Genomic DNA, 21,760 nt, shown 5'->3' on the forward strand with positions numbered 1-21,760 from the left:
GTGGCGGACCTCGAGGCCCTTCAACTGTTCCAGCTGGTCTCGGACCCCACTCATAGTGGTGGCCACATTTTGGACCCCTTCTTTTCCAACTTAGAGGGGGCTACAGTGGCCTCCCCCCTCCCCCTGACTTGGTCAGACCACTCGCTCGTGACTATTTACTGTCCTCTGATAGAGGCCCCACTTAAGGCGTCACTGCGAGCCACGCCCAGACGGCATTGGAGCAAACTAAAGGCGGAAGATCTCCATCGCCTTCTCACTGACGATCCACTGGGTGTAGCGGAGAACGTGGAATCTGGTTATGACCATTTCTGCGGATGGGTAACCAGAGCTCTCGACTCCCTTATCCCGATGGTTTCGAGTAAGTGTGGCCTCCGCGCCCCCAGCCCCTGGCATGATGGCAATCTGCGGGCCCTGAAAAGTGTCTGCAGACGTGCAGAGAGAGACTGGAGGAAGAGGTATGACAGCAGCAAAAAAACCCTGTACACGGCTACTGTCAAGTCTTACCACCGTGCGGTTTGTAGAGCCCGGGCTGCATATTACGCTCTGGAGTTTCGCAGCAGTGGGAATCCTGTTAAATCCATCTTTAAGGCTCTCAAGGACCTTGTGGCAAGGAAGCCTGCCGGTAATTCCATCAGCTCCAACACCCACTGTGAAGTGCTGGCGGCTTTCTTCCTGGAGAAGGTCCAGACCATCTATAGGGTCTTCCCCACTGCTGCACAAACCAGCGCGGGGTCATCCATCTTGCCGGATCAGGTGGTGTTAGACTCTTTCCCCTGTCTCTCTTCGGAGTCTTACACGGCCTTGGCTCTTCGAGTCAAGTCTGGGTCGCCGGCTGACCCGCTCAAGCCACTAATGTTCAGAGACCAGACTTTTGCTCGCCCGGTCTGTGACTTAATCAACATGTCTCTATCATCTGGCCAGGTGCCTTTGAAATGGAAGCATGCGGTAGTGATGCCCATTTTGAAAAAACCATCTCTCGACCCTACAAAATCGGAGAACTATCACCTGATTTCGCTTCTCCCGTGGCCAGCCAAACTCGCGGAGGTGCATGTTAACACTGCCCTCACTGATCATCTGTCGCGTACCAACATTCTGGACGATACCCAGAATGGTTTTCGGGCTGGCCACAGCACGGAGACAGCATTGTTATTCATGGTCGAGCACCTGCGGGCAGTTCTGGATGCAGGTCAAACGGCGGCGCTTGTTTTGTTAGATCTAAGCGCCGCCTTTGACACGGTCTCCCATGAAATTCTCCTGCAGCGTCTTGAGGAGATAGGGGTGACCGGCACTGCACACCAGTGGTTTCGTTCGTTTCTCATGGACCGTTCCTTCTGTGTGGCTGCCCCGCCCTATCAGTCCAAACGACATCCTCTGTCTCTTGGGGTCCCACAGGGTTCCTCGCTGAGTCCCACGTTGTTTAACATCTACGTGAGGCCGCTGGCTGAGGTTGTGAAGCTCTGTGGTATGACCATGGTGTCGTACGCAGATGATACCCAGCTAGCGGTCACGATCAGCGGGGACTCCGGGGTGGATGCCCCAAGATTCAGAGAAGGACTTCGGGCGGTGGCTGGTTGGATGCGTCCAACTGTCTCCAACTAAATGCCAAAAAAACGGAGGTGATGGTCTTTGGTAAGCGGACGGAAGTATGGGGAGACACTTGGTGGCCTCCTGAGCTGGGTCCCACCCCCACTCCGGTTGCGGAGATAAAAAATCTGGGGGTTTGGCTGGACCCCTCCCTCAATTTTGTTGGCCACACCAAAAGGACGGCGGCGTGCTGCTTCGGCATCTTGCGCAATTTGAGACCTGCTCTTAAGTACTTCGATGCCGCAACCAGTCAACTCGTGGTTCAAGCGATGGTTCTGGCTCGGCTGGACTATGCCAGCTCCCTTTTTATAGGGTTAAACCAGGCCGAGCTGACCAGTCTTCAAAGAGTGCAGAACGCAGCGGCCAGAGCAATCGTAGGTCTTCCTAGGTTTTGCTCGGCCACTCCAACTCTGCGAGCTTTGCACTGGTTACCCGTTAGGCAGCGGATCCATTTTAAAGTGCTGTGCATGTCTTTTAAGATTCTGAAGGGCTTGTCGCCCCCCTTATTGCATCAACTCTTGTGCCCCTACATCCCGGGCCGCTCTCTGCGTTCTTTGGACCAAGAATTAGCAGTAGCCCCTCGATTCAAACTCAGTCGGGCGGGGGGTCGCTCCTTTAGGGTGCGGGCAGCCGCACTTTGGAACGCTCTCCCCTTGAAAATCCGGATTCTTGGCGACTTGCTCTCTTTCCGCAAGGCCGCTAAAACCTTTTTGTTTTCCCAGCCATGTTAAATTTTAAACCCCTTTTTTAATATTTTCTGTCTACTTGTTGTGTTGTGTCGCCACCTTGTCGGTGCGCCGGGACGCTCCTTCGCTGGAGCAGCTGTGCGCAGTACAAATATCACTAACATAACATAACATAACTTGTCGTCGCTGGTGCAGAGGGTCAACCATCGGAAGCCCAGAAGTGGATGAAGAAAAGGGCATCAAAAGCAAAGAGGCAAAGGTAGACGTCGACGGGAAAGGCAAGACCACAGCCGTAGACGAAGCCGCCGTTGACAGATCGGACGTCGATGGAGCGGACGTCGACGGAGTTGCTGTCGACGAGATGGTCGTCGACGGAGCGGATGTCGATGGAGCAGTCGTCGACAGAGCACTCGCCGACGAAGGGGCTTTCTTGACTGCAAGCGTCGACGAGGATTTAGACGTTGACGAAATCTTCTTTGGACGAGGAGATGGGAATCGTCGACGACACTGACTTAAAGCAGACGCAGACCATCGTCGACAATGAGAAAGTCGACGCAGCCGCCGTCAACGAACCACTGGCACAAGTCGTAGTCAGTGCACTGGAGACGGCAAATTTCGTAGTCGGAGCGACAGTCGACGAGCCCGTCGACTGTCTAGCATGTTTTTTAGAGGAAACATGCCTAGAAGGAGCTGAAGGCGCCGGAGAGTCAGATCTCGAGGGCGCAGGCGTAGCAGGAGGAGGTGGAGACACAACAGCAGTCTTCTGGAGAGGAAGCTTCTTCAGAAAAGGAGATGGTAACTCCTGAACACTGCTACGCTTTGAAGCAGCTCTGGACACACCAGACGCAAGGCTTTCTGCATCAGAGAGAGGTGAATCTTTATCCTTCAACCTCTGCAACCACAGGAGAAGACGCCCCTCCCTGTCCTTAAGGGTCTTGGTTGAGAATGTCCTGCAGATTTTACAGTTTCCTACCTCATGTTCTGGATAGAGGAAGTAAATACACTTCTTGTGAGGGTCCTCACAAGAAGAAAAAGGACGAAACAAAGACTTCTTACTTGAAGACATCTCAGAAAACAGAAGAAATCCTGAAAAATTGAAAACTGAGCAGAGCTCAGGGAGACTCCCTTCACACGACGTGCAGTAGAAAATCTGAGGGCCTGAGCCGCTGAGAAGAAGGTTCTAGAGGGGTGCTTCGCCTGATTGGCTGTAGTTTGGACCAACATAATGACATGGATATGCTATAAAAGGTGTTTCCTTTTCTCCTATGTATTCCTATGTGTTAATGCTAACCTGGTACTTCTAAGTATTTCTGGTTTTGGAAATTATGTGATATGTTTATGTATACATATTTTATTGGGATTTTATTTACCGTGTGGCTCCCACTTCGACGACGGGGAAAATTCAAGCATGTGAATCTATGAAAGACACCCCAATACTGGAGAACTACAATACTAGTATTCAGTACCTCAGCTGCATTATGAACCACCACCGAAAATGTGGCCCTTTCCTCTGTTGGTGGCTGAAGTTGCAAGCAAAGCTCAGTTTCAGGGAAAGTAGTTCTAGCCCACTACAAGTGAAAGTATAAGACATTATTAGTGTAATGGCTGGGAAGCAAACCATCCCACGCCGGATCACCATCAGTATCTTGGGGTGCTCCGCGTTCTGGTACAGTATCAGAGTGAGAGCCAAAAAGAGAATTGAGCCTCTGCTGATCGCTGCATTGTAGTAGAGGCATTGAGTTGGAATCAGGTAGCATGACAACTGGTTGGGCTTCATTTATTTTCTAGCACGACATAGGACAACCGTGGGCCAATGTTAGTTTATGTATGTCTGTATTGGATTATCAATCGGCATAGTTCAAGCCGCCAAGGACAATGGTGTGCCTGGAATAGGCATGGAATGTGGTGCCAGAGTGGAAGCTTGCATCAGTAAAAGAATGGGCCCTGTAGCACTGCCCAAGGGGGGGGGGGGGGGGGGTTACACAGTAATAGGAGGACGCGGTGGGTGCAACCCAACTGGAGGCTCCTGCGGTTCTATGGGGCCCGAAGGCACACCTGAGGATTTTGGAAGCGAATAAGTTATTAGCACCACAGCCTCCATGAGGGTCTTTATGTGATATATACCATACCAGCCTGGACAACTCTGACATCAGAACCAGCTGAAGTATCGATTACCTGGCCGGTGACCTTAATGGAATAAGGCTTAGATCTTGAAACCCTAAAGCCTTCTCTTAAAAAGGAGAGTGGTGCGATGGGTTTGAGCTCCACTTTGCTTACTAGTTCTTGCATTTGGACTTTGACTTACCAGAAGCTTCTGAGCGGGAAGAGGAGTGGGGTCACTGCCTTGTAACCTGGACATGGCCTGTGACTTTGGGTCTAATTTAGAATTCCGCGGACAGGTTACTTAGTCCCAACGGTGACAGATATCCCATCTGTCGAAATATAAATCCCATAGGATATTATGGGATTTATATTTCGCACGTTGGGATATCGTCACCGTTGTGACGGAGTAACCAGTCACCCGAAATCTGAATCAGGCCCTTAATCATGGATATCATGCAGGTCTTGTTCCCAGTCTACTTGTTATACTTGTACGATTAACATCTTAACCTCTGAGTCTTAGGTTGCCTTCGGGTGCATTGATCATATGTCTTTGAATCATGACCAGAGCCCAGGAACCAAAGATGCACCATAGTGGGATCCGTGACCAATACCTACTTGCAGTAGTCTCGGCATAGCTTAAAGCCTGTCGCTTTTGGTGGGAACATAGGGACCGATTACGCCGCCCGACATCGCACCTCCTAAAGGGACCGCCCGCAATAGTTGCGTCAGTTCCACCAATGCAATTATGATGCCCCCGCCAGTGTGGCGGGCGCATTCTCTATATTTTACATTGCGGCGGGTGGTGCTGCTAGCAGCACCCTCCGCAATGTAAAATATACATGTTGTGCTTTTACATGCACAACGTGACAGGCACCGTGCGGTGCCTGCCACATTGCACATGTAAAAGCAGGGGGGTACCATACCCACAACGGGCCCCCACTAGCAGGAACCGCCAGCCTTTCCATGGCGGCAATGCAGCGATGGAAAGGCTGCTCTGAGCCTGCATCATAATATGGTTGGGGTGTCTTCCAGACACCGCCACCATATTAAACCCCTTTTTCCGTCGACTGGCGGAAAAGCGGCGGACGGTCTTTCCGCCCGCCGCGGTACATTTCCTGTTCCCACTGCCATCCTAATTTGGAGGTGGGAACAATAAGGACGATGGTGGGAAATCCGAGACCGCCAGTCCTCACCACCGGCCCGGCGATTGCGGATTACCCGCCATCGTATTAGGCCCCATAGTCCCTAACACACTGTGTGAAAACAATTTGGAGATGTCAAGGGATCAACAAAAATGGATCCGTATCCATGTCGGATGGTACAGGCAGAAAAGATCTGATGTCAGCAAGCATGGGCGGCGTTTATATGCTACATTATTTCTAGAGCAGGTCAGAGCCAGCTCGGAACTGCACAACATTACCAACTGACACACAGGAGCAATGAAGAAAATAACTCTCTGGATTCAGTTCAATTTCTAGGGATCTTCTCAAAGGGATGAATCTGCAGTTAGAAGTATCAAACAGATGCAGACAACCCTGAAGTTAGTGCCTGGACCAGAATGAAACTGTCAATTTTATTTTAGTATTGGCTCATTTAGATAATATTTCAAGCCTGTATATCTTATCTAATGCCACTGGCTACATATCTCTCAAAGAACCCCATTTAAAAACATACATTAGACACAAAGTAGCTCATTCTTCATGGCTGATATTTTTGCAATTACAAAGGGTACCCTTGGAATGTCTGCCACAAAAACTTTAGAACGTGTTCCCCTCCAGTAATTGAGCTCAGCCAAATCTTTCAAGTTTCAGTAAAGAGCTTAGAACATGGCTTTTATCTACCACTATAACAACTCTGATACCTTTTGCATTTGGACCTCTGACTCCAGTGGGGGGGGAAACCCCTTGGACTCACTGTCACATTATATAAAGCATATCCCTAGCCTAGTATTTATAAGAATGCATCTGCTTCTCCATAGATGTGCTCACCTCTGCCAGGCACTCACTCACAGAAGCCACACTTAAAGCTTGCAAAATTACACCTCCTCCCTTGAGATTTGTATGCTTCAAGTCCTAGCTAAAAACAAATTCTTGACTCAGAGAGAACATCACTCTGTCAGTTCCAAAGGGATAAATGGGTACTCATTTCTAAGTGCCATTGCTCTGCGAGGTTCGACCATTCATCAGTTAGATTGAGTAATTCGAACCACTGGTTATGATTCAACTGTCTAATGCTATGTGATCTGCACATGCTCACCCAAAACCAAACAATACATTGAAGTGAATATAAGAAGGAAAGAGATACATTTTGCCTCGACTGGAAAAATTGCAAAGCTAGCTTAAAAGCTCTACCTTGGCTGGTGGGACCGTGAAAATCAAAGTGTACCAGGCACAGACCATTAAGAAATAAGGGTAAAAGATGCATTCAGGGACTGTGTACACACTACAAATGAGCCAAGGGAGCTATTGCATTGCAGCTTAAGTTCAAAACACTAATGGACAAAATCAAGACTAAAGAATTCAAAGCGGTTGAACATACTGTTCCCTCAAGACCACCAACAACCAAGTCAGCCCTGAGAGCACAACCAAACCATCTACATTTAAGGAAATTGCTGAAAAGAATTCATGCACTGATAAGGCAACAAACTGAGATGTAGTAACAGTGATTATGTGACAGATGGACTCAAACTGTTGCAACAAAAGCAAATTAAATGCATCAGCCACCTAAGCAACCTTCCAAGCACACCACCCCTTGCAAACATCCTACCAGATCACCACTATTGGTTTCCTGGTAATCTTACATACTTTTGCTAAAAACTTTCCAGACTAGATAAACCTACACACGTAGCATGTAGCAGTTTAAAAATAATAAGAGTGGGGATCCCATTTGTAGGTTCCTTGGACCTAGCTCTAGTGTGGGTATGTGACTCACTAGATCAGTGTACCCTTCAAGAAAAACAAATTTCTTTCTAGTGTCCCCTCACTCACCGGGGTTGCCCCACGGTGACATGCTTCATCATTGGGGCCATCCCAGTTCTCTACGAAAAGGGGCGTGCTGCGACTCAGGAACTGCGCAGGAGCACTTAGGTATGAAAGACTATGTGTAGTGCAGAAAAATATAGTGGTGGAGTGGGTGTGAGTGGGTTAAAAATACCGTGCTTAGTGGGCCTATCCAATTTATTTAGCTCCTATGCAGGTATGTTAAAAGTGGGGTTAGTGTCACTGTAGGTCAACCAATAATGCGGTTGATTCAGTGAGCGTTTTGGTCGACATGTTTCATGCTACCCCTAGCATTTCTTCGGGACCATGCAGGGACCAGCCCTGCATATGCCACTCCTATGCCCCAAGATATGGGCGCAGTGAATAATCAACAATACAAATAATAATCTTAGCATGCATTCATATTAGAAATACATACGTTTGTCTTAAATAGATGGTGCTGAAAAATAAAGCATATCGTTAATAACAAACCTTCCCTAGTGGAAGGGACACATAGTGTATTTTCATGCCACTCGCATTCCGTGCTTAGATTGATGGTTGCACCATATTGGCCCGTGCAGGCTTGCCAATCTTTGTCCATATCGTTTGTGCTGCATGTTCGTGAATTCACAAACAGAAACAAGACAGGACTTAATGTGACCAAGACGTTAGACACACACATAACATATATTCAGTACACAAAAAAATATGAAATGGAAAGGGTTTCCAATATTTACTTAGTAAAGTGCGAACTGACACTTCATGGTCTCGCTGGGGGGTCAATTTCACTTATAGGACTCAATGCTGTAAGAGGATGCATAGATGGGTTATCGGTTAGATCGATAGTCTAATAGTTATAAAGTTCGAACTCGTTTTAATATAGCCATATAAAGGACCTGCTTCGTCCGTAAACCGCGCCAACAGTGTACTTACTTCCTGGCTGGTGAAATCGCTCGGAGATACCTACTCGGACACCTCCCCGGGACCGCATCTTACCTGTCTGCTGCTCGTGTGCTGTCAATCAATCTAAGCACGGAATGCGAGCGGCATGAAAATACACTATGTGTCCCTTCCACTAGGGAAGGTTTGTTATTAACGATATGCTTTATTTTTCAGCACCATCTATTTAAGACAAACGTATGTATTTCTAATATGAATGCATGCTAAGATTATTATTTGTATTGTTGATTATTCACTGCGCCCATATCTTGGGGCATAGGAGTGGCATATGCAGGGCTGGTCCCTGCATGGTCCCGAAGAAATGCTAGGGGTAGCATGAAACATGTCGACCAAAACGCTCATTGAATCTACCGCATTATTGGTTGACCTACAGTGACACTAACCCCACTTTTAACATACCTGCATAGGAGCTAAATAAATTGGATAGGCCCACTACGCACGGTATTTTTAACCCACTCACACCCACTCCACCACTATATTTTTCTGCACTACACATAGTCTTTCACCCTTAAGTGCTCCTGCGTAGTTCGTGAGTCGCAGCACGCCCCTTTTCGTAGAGAACTGGGATGGCCCCAATGATGAAGCATGTCACCGTGGGGCAACCCCGGTGAGTGAGGGGACACTAGAAAGAAAGTTTTCTTTCTTGAAGGGTACACTGATATAGTGAGACACATACCCACACTAGAGCTAGGTCCAAGGAACCTACAAATGGGATCCCCGCTCTTGTACTGAACCCTTAAGGAGGTCGACCTAGTCTCTTTAATCCTCCTTCTGTTTCTCATAGCAGTTTAAAAATACACATCGCCACTGTTAAACTGCTTTGCTACTCTAGCACTTTGAAAAGGTAGAATTTCATGAAAGTATTCAAAATTTAAAATGAATTGCATTGTTGTTTTTATCCACTGCTGTTGGTGATACACACTGAGCTTTTTCTTATTAATGAAAGTATTTTTTTACGTCTCGGGATTTTTAGCAGGTGAAATGCACATGAATTCAGTCTTATTTTACATCTGGAACATATTTATTTCAAATATGAGAAAATAATGTACAAATAAATTACTTAAGAGGATTTACCAAGTTACACAAATATTACAAAGTAGGAGATGCTATGGGACAAATGATGGTGGAATACCACTTGCAACTATTCCTAGCTACATTTATAAGTGGGTATTTAGATATATAGTTATCAGCAGATTATTTGTAACAATTACATTTTGAGCTACTACAGGAAAAGGAGCAGTACAATTACTTAAATGTATTTAGTAACCCATATCCTGGACGATCATCATCTCAGCCCCTGCAGGACCCTACCCTTTACCTATGCAAACCAAAGCTCACCATTTCAACGCTGGCTCTCTGTGTGCACTGAGATCTGCAGGCCAAAACAAAACCTATGTATAACAAAGCAAGACAATTCTTTCATTGGGGTTCAACTGTGAAAAGTTACTATAAACTTCCCAGAATGCATCAGTGACCCAAAATAAAGAAACAGAGCAATAACAAGCATTTGCAATGCAATAGGTCTCGCATTTGCGAGAGTTTGAGCTATTGACATGGTAAATGACAATGCTTTTTATTTATGTGTTTTAAAAACGTGCAAGCGGTGTTTATAGTCCTTGCTTACGAGAAGCAAGGCTGGCAGTAACTGCGCCTCTAATACTGCCAGCCTTGCTTCTATAAGTACAAAGTGCGTATTTACACACCGTTTGCAAAACACATAAATAAAAGGCTTTTGTCATTTACAATGCCAATAGCTCAAACTCTCGCAAATGCGAGACCTATTGCATTGCAAATGCTTGTTTAATAAAGTATTTGACTTGCAGCCTTGTTATATCCATAACCCCTTGTGGATGGGGATACACATCAGCAGTTCTCTCTCATATTTGTTAAAAGCATACCTTCAAGCAGCAAGCTGCAGATCTATATTGTGTTCCCTGGCCATCCTTGTGCAGACTACATTAGCATTGTTAGTTTCCAGGTACAGTGTTTGCGTCCAAATAGCAGCATCTTCACCCCCAAACTTGTATTTCTTATACACCGTAAATCTAAAAATTGTCACTCTTATGAAGGATTTCAATGCATCCAAGACCATTGTTATACCTGTTGATCCAATACTAGTACAAAAATGTTTTCATATGTAGCAGAATGTGCCCCTTATAGTCCACTCTCTAATGTCCACCGAGATGTCACCTTTTTTCAACATGAGTCAATGGGAGGGACATGTGAAGTAGATTATGTTTGGGGAAATATAGAGGGGGAAAAAAACATACCCAAAAAAATAATCTTAGGAATTTTGGTATAATTAGTGACAATTACAAATAACGTGTGGAAGAACAAACTGTAGTAAGAGGTTTCCGTTTAGTAAAACACACTGCACTTTTATCGTTGTCCCTTTTTAGGTTTTGCCTCGCCAAAAAGATGCGCTCTGCGCATCTTTTTCGCGCAGGCGAAAACCTGATGAGAATTGTAGTGTGCTTTGGGTCGGCCCTCCTCATTCATTGGCTGGCTCCGTAAATGGAGCCTTGCCATTGGACGAGGGGCCTGTCCGTCAATGCCGGACCAGACACGGGGGCGTTCCCGACATTCTTTGGCTTTTGCCGACGTCACGCGACGTCAGCCGGGAACGCCCCCGATTCTGTTCCGGCATTGCCGGCACCTCCCTTGCTCCCCCTCCCGCTTGTTTCCTCTGTTTCCATTAACTGTCCTTTTCTCATGACCCCTTGAAATTTGTCCTGGCATGAGCCAGGGACCCCCCCCCCACATCCCACGTATAACATCTGCATACGTATTTGTCCTCGCTCACCCTGATTGAACTCCTGAGCTTACACGGACTTATGCCGTTGCCGCTCATTCACTCGACAGCCCCAGCCGCACTCAGCAGAGCCCTACTGGCTGTTGGATCCCTTGGACAGTAAGTGTATACCCCCCTTATACCATCTCCGTTTCCCATACCAGACGCAAGCATATGCCACGCTCGTCCTGTTTACTCACATTGCGTCTTTGAAATTTCCATAGACGCTAACGCCGGATGCCCAATTCCCTGGATGCCGTGCCCGGAACTCCCATTTCTCCGTACCAGCTCCCGTGGCTCTACATCTACCGCCTTCGGTGGATCCTGGGCGATTATTTGCCACATCAACCCCTGTACACCATAAGGTGAGTGTTATGCTCTGGACACGCACCCTTTGCATTAACATTGGTTTTTGCGCTCCCTTCTGACTCAACTCCTGCTCCCTGTTACTTTTCAGATGCCTACTTGTCATCTAATTGGTTGCATGTCCCGTACCAACTTGGACCCGTTCTCATCACGAACCCCCCTCATTACTGAATGTGTATACTTCTCAGTGAGTTCTCATTATTCCGCCCAGCCTTTGCAGATTTCTCTCCCCAGACGGGCCAGTTGCAGTCCACCATTGCGCCTTTGTTTTCCTTGGCAACCTTTGAAAGCCACCTCCTTTTCTCTCCCACCCCGCCCTTTTTTTCCACCGACCACGAACAGGACTCTCAAGTGACCTACTTGCCCTGCACTGGGCAAATCACCCTGCCGGGTACCTCACATTTTTGCCCCTTCGCGATTGATAATTTGCAGGTACCATTCTCTCATTTCACTTCCTCCTTTTGTGGTTATGCTAGCCCCTTACTATAGCTCGATTAATTACTCCTTCATATTCTTTTTTCTACTCTTTAGCACTTCAAATATCTTGTAACCTGGTCTTGATAATGACCTGTATAGATAGCAGGTCGAAACGCTGTCGACTTCCTAGCGCAATTACTTGGCACATTTTTGTTCTGCTTTATTAATCAATGTATCCTAAGCCATTCTCAAATGTATTTGGACCACTATTAATGTGCTCTTGTAAATATTATCACTGTTCTCTTGCGCCATCTCTAGCTGATTTCACTTGTCACTTTGCGCTTTTCATTTCCTCACGAGCACAAATTGTTATAAGTGGTACAGGTTACATATCATTGGATGTAATACAGTGCTTCTTCTTTAACTCATCTATTTTTGTATATAAACAGCTCCTAGCAATTACTGCATCATTCATTGATGTCTCCCTGTGTTTTTCTTGAACTTCTCTGCAACTACTGCAACCTCCTCGCTGTCCTGTGCAAGTTTCCCGTTTTTCGACCACGGCCACCGGAGGAAGGTAAAACTTAAGGGTGAAACAGATGGGACCGTATAAGAGTTTGTATCTTAAATGCGTGTTCCTCCCTTCAAAGCATGATTTTTAGTGCAGTTTGAATAGGACAGGGTTTTCTATCCTTTATAGTACAATGCATGATTGCGAGTAACCCTATGCTTCGTTATTCTTAAGCACTTTTAGGTAGCTCAACAGTGATTAGTAGCACTCCAGAAACAATGCATACAAAAATAAAGTGGATGATTTACTTTTTTTTTTAAATGGCAAGCTTCGAAGAAAAGTAGCGGGCCTGCAAGTTTATTTGGACAATTGCACAACATTGACACATCAGATGATGAGGCTAATACAACTGGGGCATATTGCATAGCAATGGCATCTACCTAGCGAATGTGTACTGTTGGTTTGATGCAAAAATTGTGCCTTGTGTATTTCGGGACCAGCTCTTCACTGAATGTTACAACTTGCTGATTCTTGTCGTTCTCCTCCTTTAGTGCTCCATCTTTGAGGATGCATAGACCAGTTCCAGCAGCTCAGAGAGTAGCAGATCGGCACAGCGTCATGCGTGTCAATTATAATTTGTATATTATATTTATATAGTGCTTACTAGTGCCCAGTCCTGAGTTCTAATGCTAGGGACGTGCCAGTGGTGGTGGTGGGGGGGCAGGGGGCTCCGGAGCTCCGAGCTGCCAGTCCTGCGTTTCAGCTTTTGTTATGCCACTGGCTTCAGAGTGGAGCTTCAGAGTGGAGCTTCAGAGTGGAGCTTCAGAGTGGAGCTTCAGAGTGGAGCTTCAGAGTGGAGCTTCAGAGTGGAGCTTCAGAGTGCAGAGTGGAGCTTCAGAGTGCAGATTCAGAGTGGAGCTTCAGAGTGCAGAGTGGAGCTTCAGAGTGCAGAGTGGAGCTTCAGAGTGCAGATTCAGAGTGCAGAGTGGAGCTTCAGAGTGCAGAGTGGAGCTTCAGAGTGGAGCTTCAGAGTGGAGCTTCAGAGTGCAGCTTCAGAGTGCAGAGTGGAGCTTCAGAGTGCAGCTTCAGAGTGCAGAGTGGAGCTTCAGAGTGCAGAGTGGAGCTTCAGAGTGCAGAGTGGAGCTTCAGAGTGCAGAGTGGAGCTTCAGAGTGGAGCTTCAGAGTGGAGCTTCAGAGTGGAGCTTCAGAGTGGAGCTTCAGAGTGGAGCTTCAGAGTGTCAAGAGCAATGCCAATAGCTCTAACTTTAACAAAGGCAAAACCATTGCATTGTAAATGCTTGTTTTGCTTACATGGGGGCGGTGCTCCGAATGAAACCGAACGCATTGTCCCTGAAGCGGTGCGGCGCTTAGATTAAAGTTAAAAAACAAAAGGATCAAACCCTAACACTGCTTGCGCTCGGAAGTAAAACGTGGACATGGGAGGGGGGCGAGAACAGGACAGCAACAGAAAGTGCGTATAGATTAAAGTAAAAAAAAAAAAAAAACAGGTATCAAACCTTAATACTGGTCGGCCAATGTACAGCTACATATGGATCCGCTGGTGCTTCCTTCTGCAGACCTTCCCTCCTGGTACTGTAAAATATTCAGCCCACGGAGCTGTCACAAGTGCAGCGGGGTATTCTCTGAGCACGCAAAACTGAAGTGCGGTGGAAGCGCACGAGACGCCGTGAGCGTGCACATCGGCTGTCCCGGCACAAGCTGAGGATAGCCAGAGAAGACACGTCATGTATCCGCGCTGAGGCTCAGAGTCTGAATTGGAGGCTGAACTGTCCTTGAGCCTGGCACGCACCAAAACACGCTACTACGGCAGCGCGGCCAGCGTGACGGCGGCTGCCTGGGCCAAGAGGTACACCGAGCACCCCGTGAGCTCTGGGGACACGCTGCAGGGCATCCCGCTGAAGTATGGCGTAACGGTAAGGAATCCGAGGAGGGAGTAGCTGTTTGGAGGGGGTGTCAGGGGCTGAAATGTTCTGCCGCAATGCCTTCGTCCTGGCGGGGGACGGAAACGAAGTGTGTAGTCTTGTAGGAATATGGTGGGGGTCGGCAGATGGCGCAGGGCTGGCTGACATTGGAGGGGGTGCAAGGACAGCTGGGGATTGGAGAGGAGCGACCTGGTGAGATATGCAGGAGGGTATGTGGCAGTAGGAGGATGCGCTCGCACAGGCAAGTAATACTCACGGTAAGTACACTGTGCGCTACCGGGCACGCTGCTCTCTTTGCACCATCTGCCGCCGCGTATGCTCCTCTGCTGCTGCGGTCTGATGTGAGCACTGAAAATAAATAAAAGCTGTCCACACATGTTCAAGTAAGCGCGGCGCGCACAGACAGGAGATGTGAAGGCGTATGGTGCGAGCAGGAGTTGCGATAATGCCACGAGCCATACGCGTGCACATCGCCTGTCTTACCGTATGCATTCACATGTCCTGTCCCCCTTCCAAACTCAAGTCGACAACAATAAATCTCACTAGCGACAGCGCTTCGCGCTGCGTCGCTAGGCGAGACCTAAAAAACCAGCAGTCACAGTGGAAGGGTGCTGAGTGGAAATGTTCAATGGATTTTCGTTCATCCAACGACATCAGAAATTGGTGAAAACACAATCCACCAGCAGGAACACTGGGGTGAAGCTGGGAGCACTCAAATGAATGTACAACAAAGCAGCCCACATCAAAGGCATGCACAGAACAGTCAAAGAAATACTTGTCCCTTTGGTGAATACCGGGCAGAACAAAATGCTCAACAAGGACATAATATCCCCTGTTAGTAAGATTTGCACATAAAGACCCCTATCCTGATGAAGACCTATTCAAACTAAGCATCCAGCCCAAGATATGGAAAGTGTCGACAATTTCTGTCTGAAGATGTTTTCTAAAAAGGCAGAGAAGCTGAAGTCTGACTTTTTTAGGATTGATGTGAACTATCTAAATGTATATCGATGAGATGATATTTGTTGAACTTGATATAAATGGGTCTTTTGCAAATCACAAAATATTTGAGATTTTTATCAAACTGTCAAGTTTTAAAAATAATGTCCACAATGTAGATTTGCTTATGGCATGTACAGTAGGTTTAAGTGGTATAGATAATGACAAATGTTTTTTTTCTAAATAGAAATATATCTGGGTCAAATAAGCAAGTGTCTGGGAAATACTATGTTAATTTATAGTTGACCCAGAGACAACTTGTTGTTCGACTCAAAACCAACAGCACTTTACATGGAAATCCTAGCGCAGCAACTGCGTCTTGAATTCTTGACAAGTTGCGTTAGAAGACAGCTTTCGCCTCAGGGAGAAATATCACACTTGAGGACCACTTAGAATGGCTTGATGGTGTTGCCTATTTTTATCAAAAGGGATAAGGAATTCCATTGAAATTGTGTCATGAACTTAAATCATGGATGCAAAAATATGTTTGAGAGGTGATGGAGGGCGTGGAGGTCGCAGTGAGGGATGTAAGATGACTAGGGAAGATGGTGTTCGTGTGCATCAAGGCCACGGGTAGATTTAAAGAACAGATTCAGTAAACTGAACAGTGCTCTGTTGTGCAGCGAGTAATCCATGGCAGGTGGGTGTAGGTGGACTTTGACGTGAGGAGAAAGGAGTGATGGGGGGGACTTGGGAATCGCATGACATTGCTTTTTATGATTACTACAGAAGTGATCTGGGATTTGCCTCACTACAAGAAGTAGATGCCTCTGCCCGCAATCAAACCTTTAGATATGGCAATATCTGGAGCAAATTATTTTTTAGCAATTGGGTGCCATGGAATGTCTCCAAAGTTCAAAACCGCTTTTGAGAAATATTTAACTTGTCCCTCTCCTGCCATCTTTCTTGCCCTTGTTTTCCCTCACGCATTCTGGGAGTGAGTGCTCCAAAACGACTTATGGAACCACAAAGCTTTAAAAGAAATCATAATACAAGTCACTACGGTGAGACTTTTGTTCCTCTCATTCTCTCACCACCCACCACTCTCCTCACAGACATTGACTCACCAAAATGTTACGGGTGGCAAAAGTGGCATCTCACTCCCTTTCACACCCAGTGACATCACAGGCGTGTCCAACCTTGGACTTTCGACGGCCTCTTATTTACTGCAGAGGTGTTATGGAAAGGGCAAGAAATGGAGACAACAGAAAAGTAAACAAAGCTACATGGGCCTTCTTTTGTTTATGTTCTTATCTCGCTCTCTTCATAAGCTGTGTGTGTGTGGTTGTGGGGAGGGGTAAACGTAGGGGGTGGGGGAAGGACTTTGCTAAGGAGACCGGTCACCAAAGGGCAAGGTGGAGGTCAAAAGGCAACACACTGTAGCAGGTGCTTCCTCTGGGCACCCCAAAAATGTCATCCATGTCCACCTCTCGCTTCCACTCTCTCTCAACCTCTATGTCAGGAAACCGACACCGCTCTCGAGAGTAAAGCCTCTTTTCAAACTCGTTAAACATAAATTGCCATGACGTATACAAGTGTACAGCCGATGCATGCGCATGTGCGCGAAGGGCAGGCGGTACAACAGAACAGGTGTTCTAATGTAATATAGTGGTCACCCGCTATCATCACCCTCACATTTTACCCCCGCCCCTGCGCTCCTGCTTACTGCTCTGCACTTCGACCTGTAAGGTTGTAAATGCAGCGCGTATTCAGTGCAGTCTGGATCAGGTAATGGCAGCGACGCTCCGGCTGGGTCTGGCTCGGGAGCAGACTCGGACCAAGGTGTGCACTATGTGATTACACGTTTACAGCACAACTGAAGCCGTGCGTATGTTGCTCGGGGTGATGACATTCAGTTACAGACAAACAATGAGACGAATGGCAGAGAAAACAAAAAGAGGTAGTGAGCATACCACAGGCCCACTCTGTTAAACAACTTTAGAGGGTCATAAAAGCAGGAAAATGGCAACATACGAACAATAACATACAACACATTCTGCAATAAAAAGTTACAATGTGATATGCATGAATTTTGATATTCGAAATGCGCCAACAGCATTGGTTGCGTTGTTGAACCTCGATAGCATCTATAAGTCTCGTTTTATTCTCTGTTTGCAAACGGGATTCTGTATACACTGAAAAAATGGGTTGGTGCTTATGGAGTAAACAATATATCTGGCATTTCACATAAAAACTGCGAAGTTCTGTAGGCAAGATAAAGCATAACTTCTGACGAAAATGCCCTGCTGCGTATAGACAACCTCTGACAGAGTACCAGGCTGAAACATCTGCAAATAGCACGGAAAAACCCCTGGCACTGAAACCCCATCTCTGGCACTGCGCTAACGCTCCGTGGAACCATATAAACAATACTCTGGCACCCCAAAGACGCAGAACAGGCACCTTCTGGCTATATAAGTAAACCTTCTGTATTATGTCAACAATTTAGGATACTGCATACAGTAACTCTGGAACTACACCTTACATAAATTCACACTGCCCCTTGTAGTGGACGGACACTGCCCCCTGTTGTGAAGGAACATTGAGCCATGCACTGCATGGTCAGTATTTCCTATAGTGAAATAAAACCGTCCCAGCAGTGCGTCGGCACTAGACAATGAGGCACATTTACAAAGCTCACACCAGTGCACGTGCACTGCCACCAGGAGTGAGTTTGCATTGGTTCCTAAAGAGAGTAGACACCCGACTACGCAGTTAACGGGCAGTGGTCTTGTAGTGAACGTTGCCTGCCGTGCATGAGCACTGCTCCCTGCACTGCATTGGTGACAATGCTCCCTGAAGAGAGCGGGTGCTGCTCGCTGCAATAAATGGACACTGCCACCCCGCGCTGACCCGTGGGTTTTCACTCACGCTTTGCTGCTGCCCCTCTTCACCGGCTGCCTGAGGGGGCTGCTAGCTGCTCCCGGTTCTTTCTGCTTCTGGAAGCCCCCCATGCTGCGGGCTCTGCAGTAGCTATCGCCTGACGAACCGCCTGTCGCTTCCCGTGCCGGACCACGGCCTGTGCGCCTCCCGCTTCTGCAGAGCAGCGCATGGCTCGTGGGACACCCAGGGCTCCAGAGCGCTGCCAACTTCTCAGCCAATCACAGGAAGTCCCAGGGGCGGCTGAGCAGGGCGCGTGCACACAGGACACTGCTTGTACTGGCAGCAGTCATGGGGAGACACGGCCTTACGGCACTCCTGATTGCGAGAGGCAGAAGTGTACTTCACAGCAATCTAAGGAACTTTAGAAATACACACTGGAGACGACGGAAGGACAAGTCCCAGCGTAGTTACTTCCGGGACTGTTGTACTCCACTAATAAAGATGGTCATTGCCAGACGAGCCATCCCACCTCGGAGAAAAATTTTAATATTTCCCTTTTCCTTGATGCCTTCCCCTCCTCCCCCACAGATTTGACCAGTTTGCCACCAATACTGATCCCTTTTTAGAGAGGCTCGGACCCTGTTCCCTTTTCCGTCACAATCACTACTGCTTTTCGAGGATAAATCTCAAAGTCACCAACCGAACAAAAACACGCTCATAGAAAAACAATCCTATTGGAATATGCAGGTACTCTACAAACCACTCCAATAAATAAAAAAAAACACAGATGACGTTCGGTAAGCAATACCTGTATATTATGTATTCCCTATGCAGATTAAACAAGTCGGCCTGGAGCGCAGAACAGCTTTGAAGAGACGAGGGAGGGTAGGAGCGTGACGCCGTGAGCGTGCACGTTGGCGTTCCTTGCGGCTCGTGCCAGTGTCGGCGCCTGCAGTCTTCGCCTGTTTCTGGGAAGCGCGTCTTAGAAGCACGTTCACAGACCGGGGTCTGCTCGTGCACCGGTCTGTACCACTTGAGGGAGGCAACACAACAACAATAAGGCTCGCTGGCGGCAGCGCTTTGCGCTGCAACGCCAGGCGAGCCCTAAAAATGAACAGATTAAAAAGTGAAATCCAAAACAAGCAATATAAGAGGGTCTCATTCGGGACTGAAAGGCCACACAAGAGAATCATATTAACCAACCTCTGTAAAGAACAAACCATTACAAAGGATTCAAATAACTATCAGCTCATGAAGTCTTAGTAGAAGAAATGAGAAGGAACCAAACCTGCAAGTACTGGATATTGTTTGAATACAATAAAGTGATAGACTAGGTGGCAACTTATGTTTACTTTTTATTTGATGTTCTTGTATATGGTAAGATACCTTCTTGGTTAAGGCACAATGAATAAAACACAATGTTTAACAGCACAGCTTCTTTCACTTGTGGCAGGTGGGAGACAATGCAAACTATACATACCAACAGAATATTTACTTGGATCTAGATACTCCAAGGAAGAAGTATTTCCAAAGGCTGGAACACGAATATCCACTCCATCAGGAGGACTGGTTGTTTTTGTAGTCCTGTTATACACCAACCTTAAATTAAAAACAGAGAACCCTAAATTAAAGACAACTATCACAATATCTTAAATATTACATTTGTTGGTAGATACAAAGGAAAGGTTGTGTCCTGTAAAAATGAAGGTTCTACTGGTTCAGTGACTTTTGCTTTATCAGCTTTTAAAATGGGAGGAGAACCTGCAACATGGAAGAGCTTCATAGAAGGAGGAGGCCAAGAACCACAGTTGGATATACATTCCTCACAGCACTGGGCATACCTGTGGGCTATACACAAACACGTTGCACATCCTCGATCAATCAGAAAAACTAGGGAGTTAGTTAAGGGAATAAAATTACACAGGGCACGGAGATAGAGATGGAGGAATGTGTTTTTATTAGTACAGAAATCACAGTGGCTGAAGTAATGGTGTTTGTTCAATGCAGATGAAAGAGCGCACTTCCTCATACTGCCCGAGATGTAACCATTGAATCTGCTGAGCAGGTGAAAAGCAATTCAGACTCCAAGGTTAAATTCCTCGCCTCTATTGAAAAAGCTAAAAAAATAAAATGAAATAAAACATTTCTTTGGAGAAAAAAAACTGAAGAAACAGTAAATTGTGGTAAATACATTCAAAAACCATTTTAGCAGAATTTTGTGGAAATTTCGGAGCAATAAGAAAAAGGCTAAAAGCGTCTTTTGAAAGTATGGAATATAATATAATTTAAAAAATAGGATAGCAAACCGAATCATTTTGCAGGAATGTGTGGACACAATTAGTATCGCCTGCACCTTGAAAAAGAGGAGAGCATCATTTGCCTCTTACCTCCTCAACACCACTCATGCACAGAGAACCAACTGTTGTCAAACTTACAGGACTACTGCACTTCTACAGGGGCTGGGAGTCGTCATCAACTATATATAATCAACGGGAGAGTAAGGGTTTGAGAGGCCACTCTTCAACCCCTGTTTATCAAATTACAACAACAAAAGAGTGACTATTACTGTGAATTCATAAGTGACAGAATGTCCCTACCTAATGGAAGACACAGTGTTGGAAGAGGAAGGTGAAGGGAAAATCTTCATAAGGGAAAATCTTCATAAGGTCAAAGGACTAGGAAAGAAAAAACTTATTTCTTAAAAGAACCCTCACTCACCCTAGTGGTGACATGCTTCATCATGGGGTTCCCACAGGAGGGACCGAATGTCCCCCCTGTGTGCTGAGAGGCCTGCCATTGCAGCGGAGCGGGTTTCTTTGAAAGTATTTTCTACAAAATGAGTGCTCAGTGGTGTGAGTGTATGTTAAAAGATCACAGTTTCCTGGCCCCACTTCATTACAGGTTATTAAAAAGATTGAAAGCGGCTCACCTACGGAGAGGACTCACATGCTCAGAACTTGTTTCCCTGACAGCGGAGCCCAGGATGGAACTACAATGGTGAATAGACCACATGGAGGTGTGGAACAGAAGGGCAATATTTAGATTCCTCCAATTTCTGCTAATAGAGTCGGACGCCAGACGACAGGGCTGGTGCGCCAGATGTGGAACATACTCCATGGGAGGAAGATGGACGGAGGAATAGTTGAGTTTACACATTAATTGCATGGAGCTTCTTGCTGGATCACTTACGATCTGTTCTCTGACTAGACAAGGGCTCCTGCTGTGTTCTCTTGAGGATTGACAATACGACCGCAGTCCAGTTTATCAGTCGATTGGTGGGGAGGGGGGGGGGGGGAGGGGGCTAGCCGATATGCATCGGTTTCTGGAAGAGTCAACTCAAAAGCAGTTGGCTGACAGGGGTGAGAAGCGTTAAGTGCTCCTCTCTGCCTCCTCACACAGCCTCTAGGTGCACCCCGGACTCAGCTAAAGATTTTACAGACTTGGGTAAAAAAAAAAAAAAGTCCTGCAGCAACACTAACTGCAAAAGTGCAAAAGGCATATGCGATACAGTGCCCATGAGATCTACTATATGTGGGGCAAACCAAACAAAAGGTGAAGGAACGACTTCTGCAGCATTGCAGTAGAATTAGGTGTCAAGT

The 21,760-nt window shown here is 46.6% G+C and overlaps 1 protein-coding gene across 2 annotated transcripts in view; it reads right to left on the reverse strand.

Annotated features, from left to right (window-relative positions):
• Positions 1–21,760, reverse strand: part of PLA2G15 (phospholipase A2 group XV) — a 169,617-nt gene that overhangs the window by 69,115 nt on the left and 78,742 nt on the right. The window contains exon 3 of one of the 2 annotated variants that reach the window (XM_078670050.1): positions 19,657–19,760. In XM_078670050.1, the coding sequence (XP_078526176.1) occupies positions 19,657–19,760 (104 nt within the window). Of the gene's footprint in view, positions 1–19,641; positions 19,761–21,760 lie in introns of both variants that reach the window. The other variant, XM_078670049.1, reaches the window with a different exon arrangement.

The sequence above is a fragment of the Lissotriton helveticus genome, chromosome 12 (genome assembly GCF_964261635.1).
Source record: "Lissotriton helveticus chromosome 12, aLisHel1.1, whole genome shotgun sequence".
In the NCBI taxonomy this organism is placed as follows: Eukaryota; Metazoa; Chordata; class Amphibia; order Caudata; family Salamandridae; genus Lissotriton; species Lissotriton helveticus.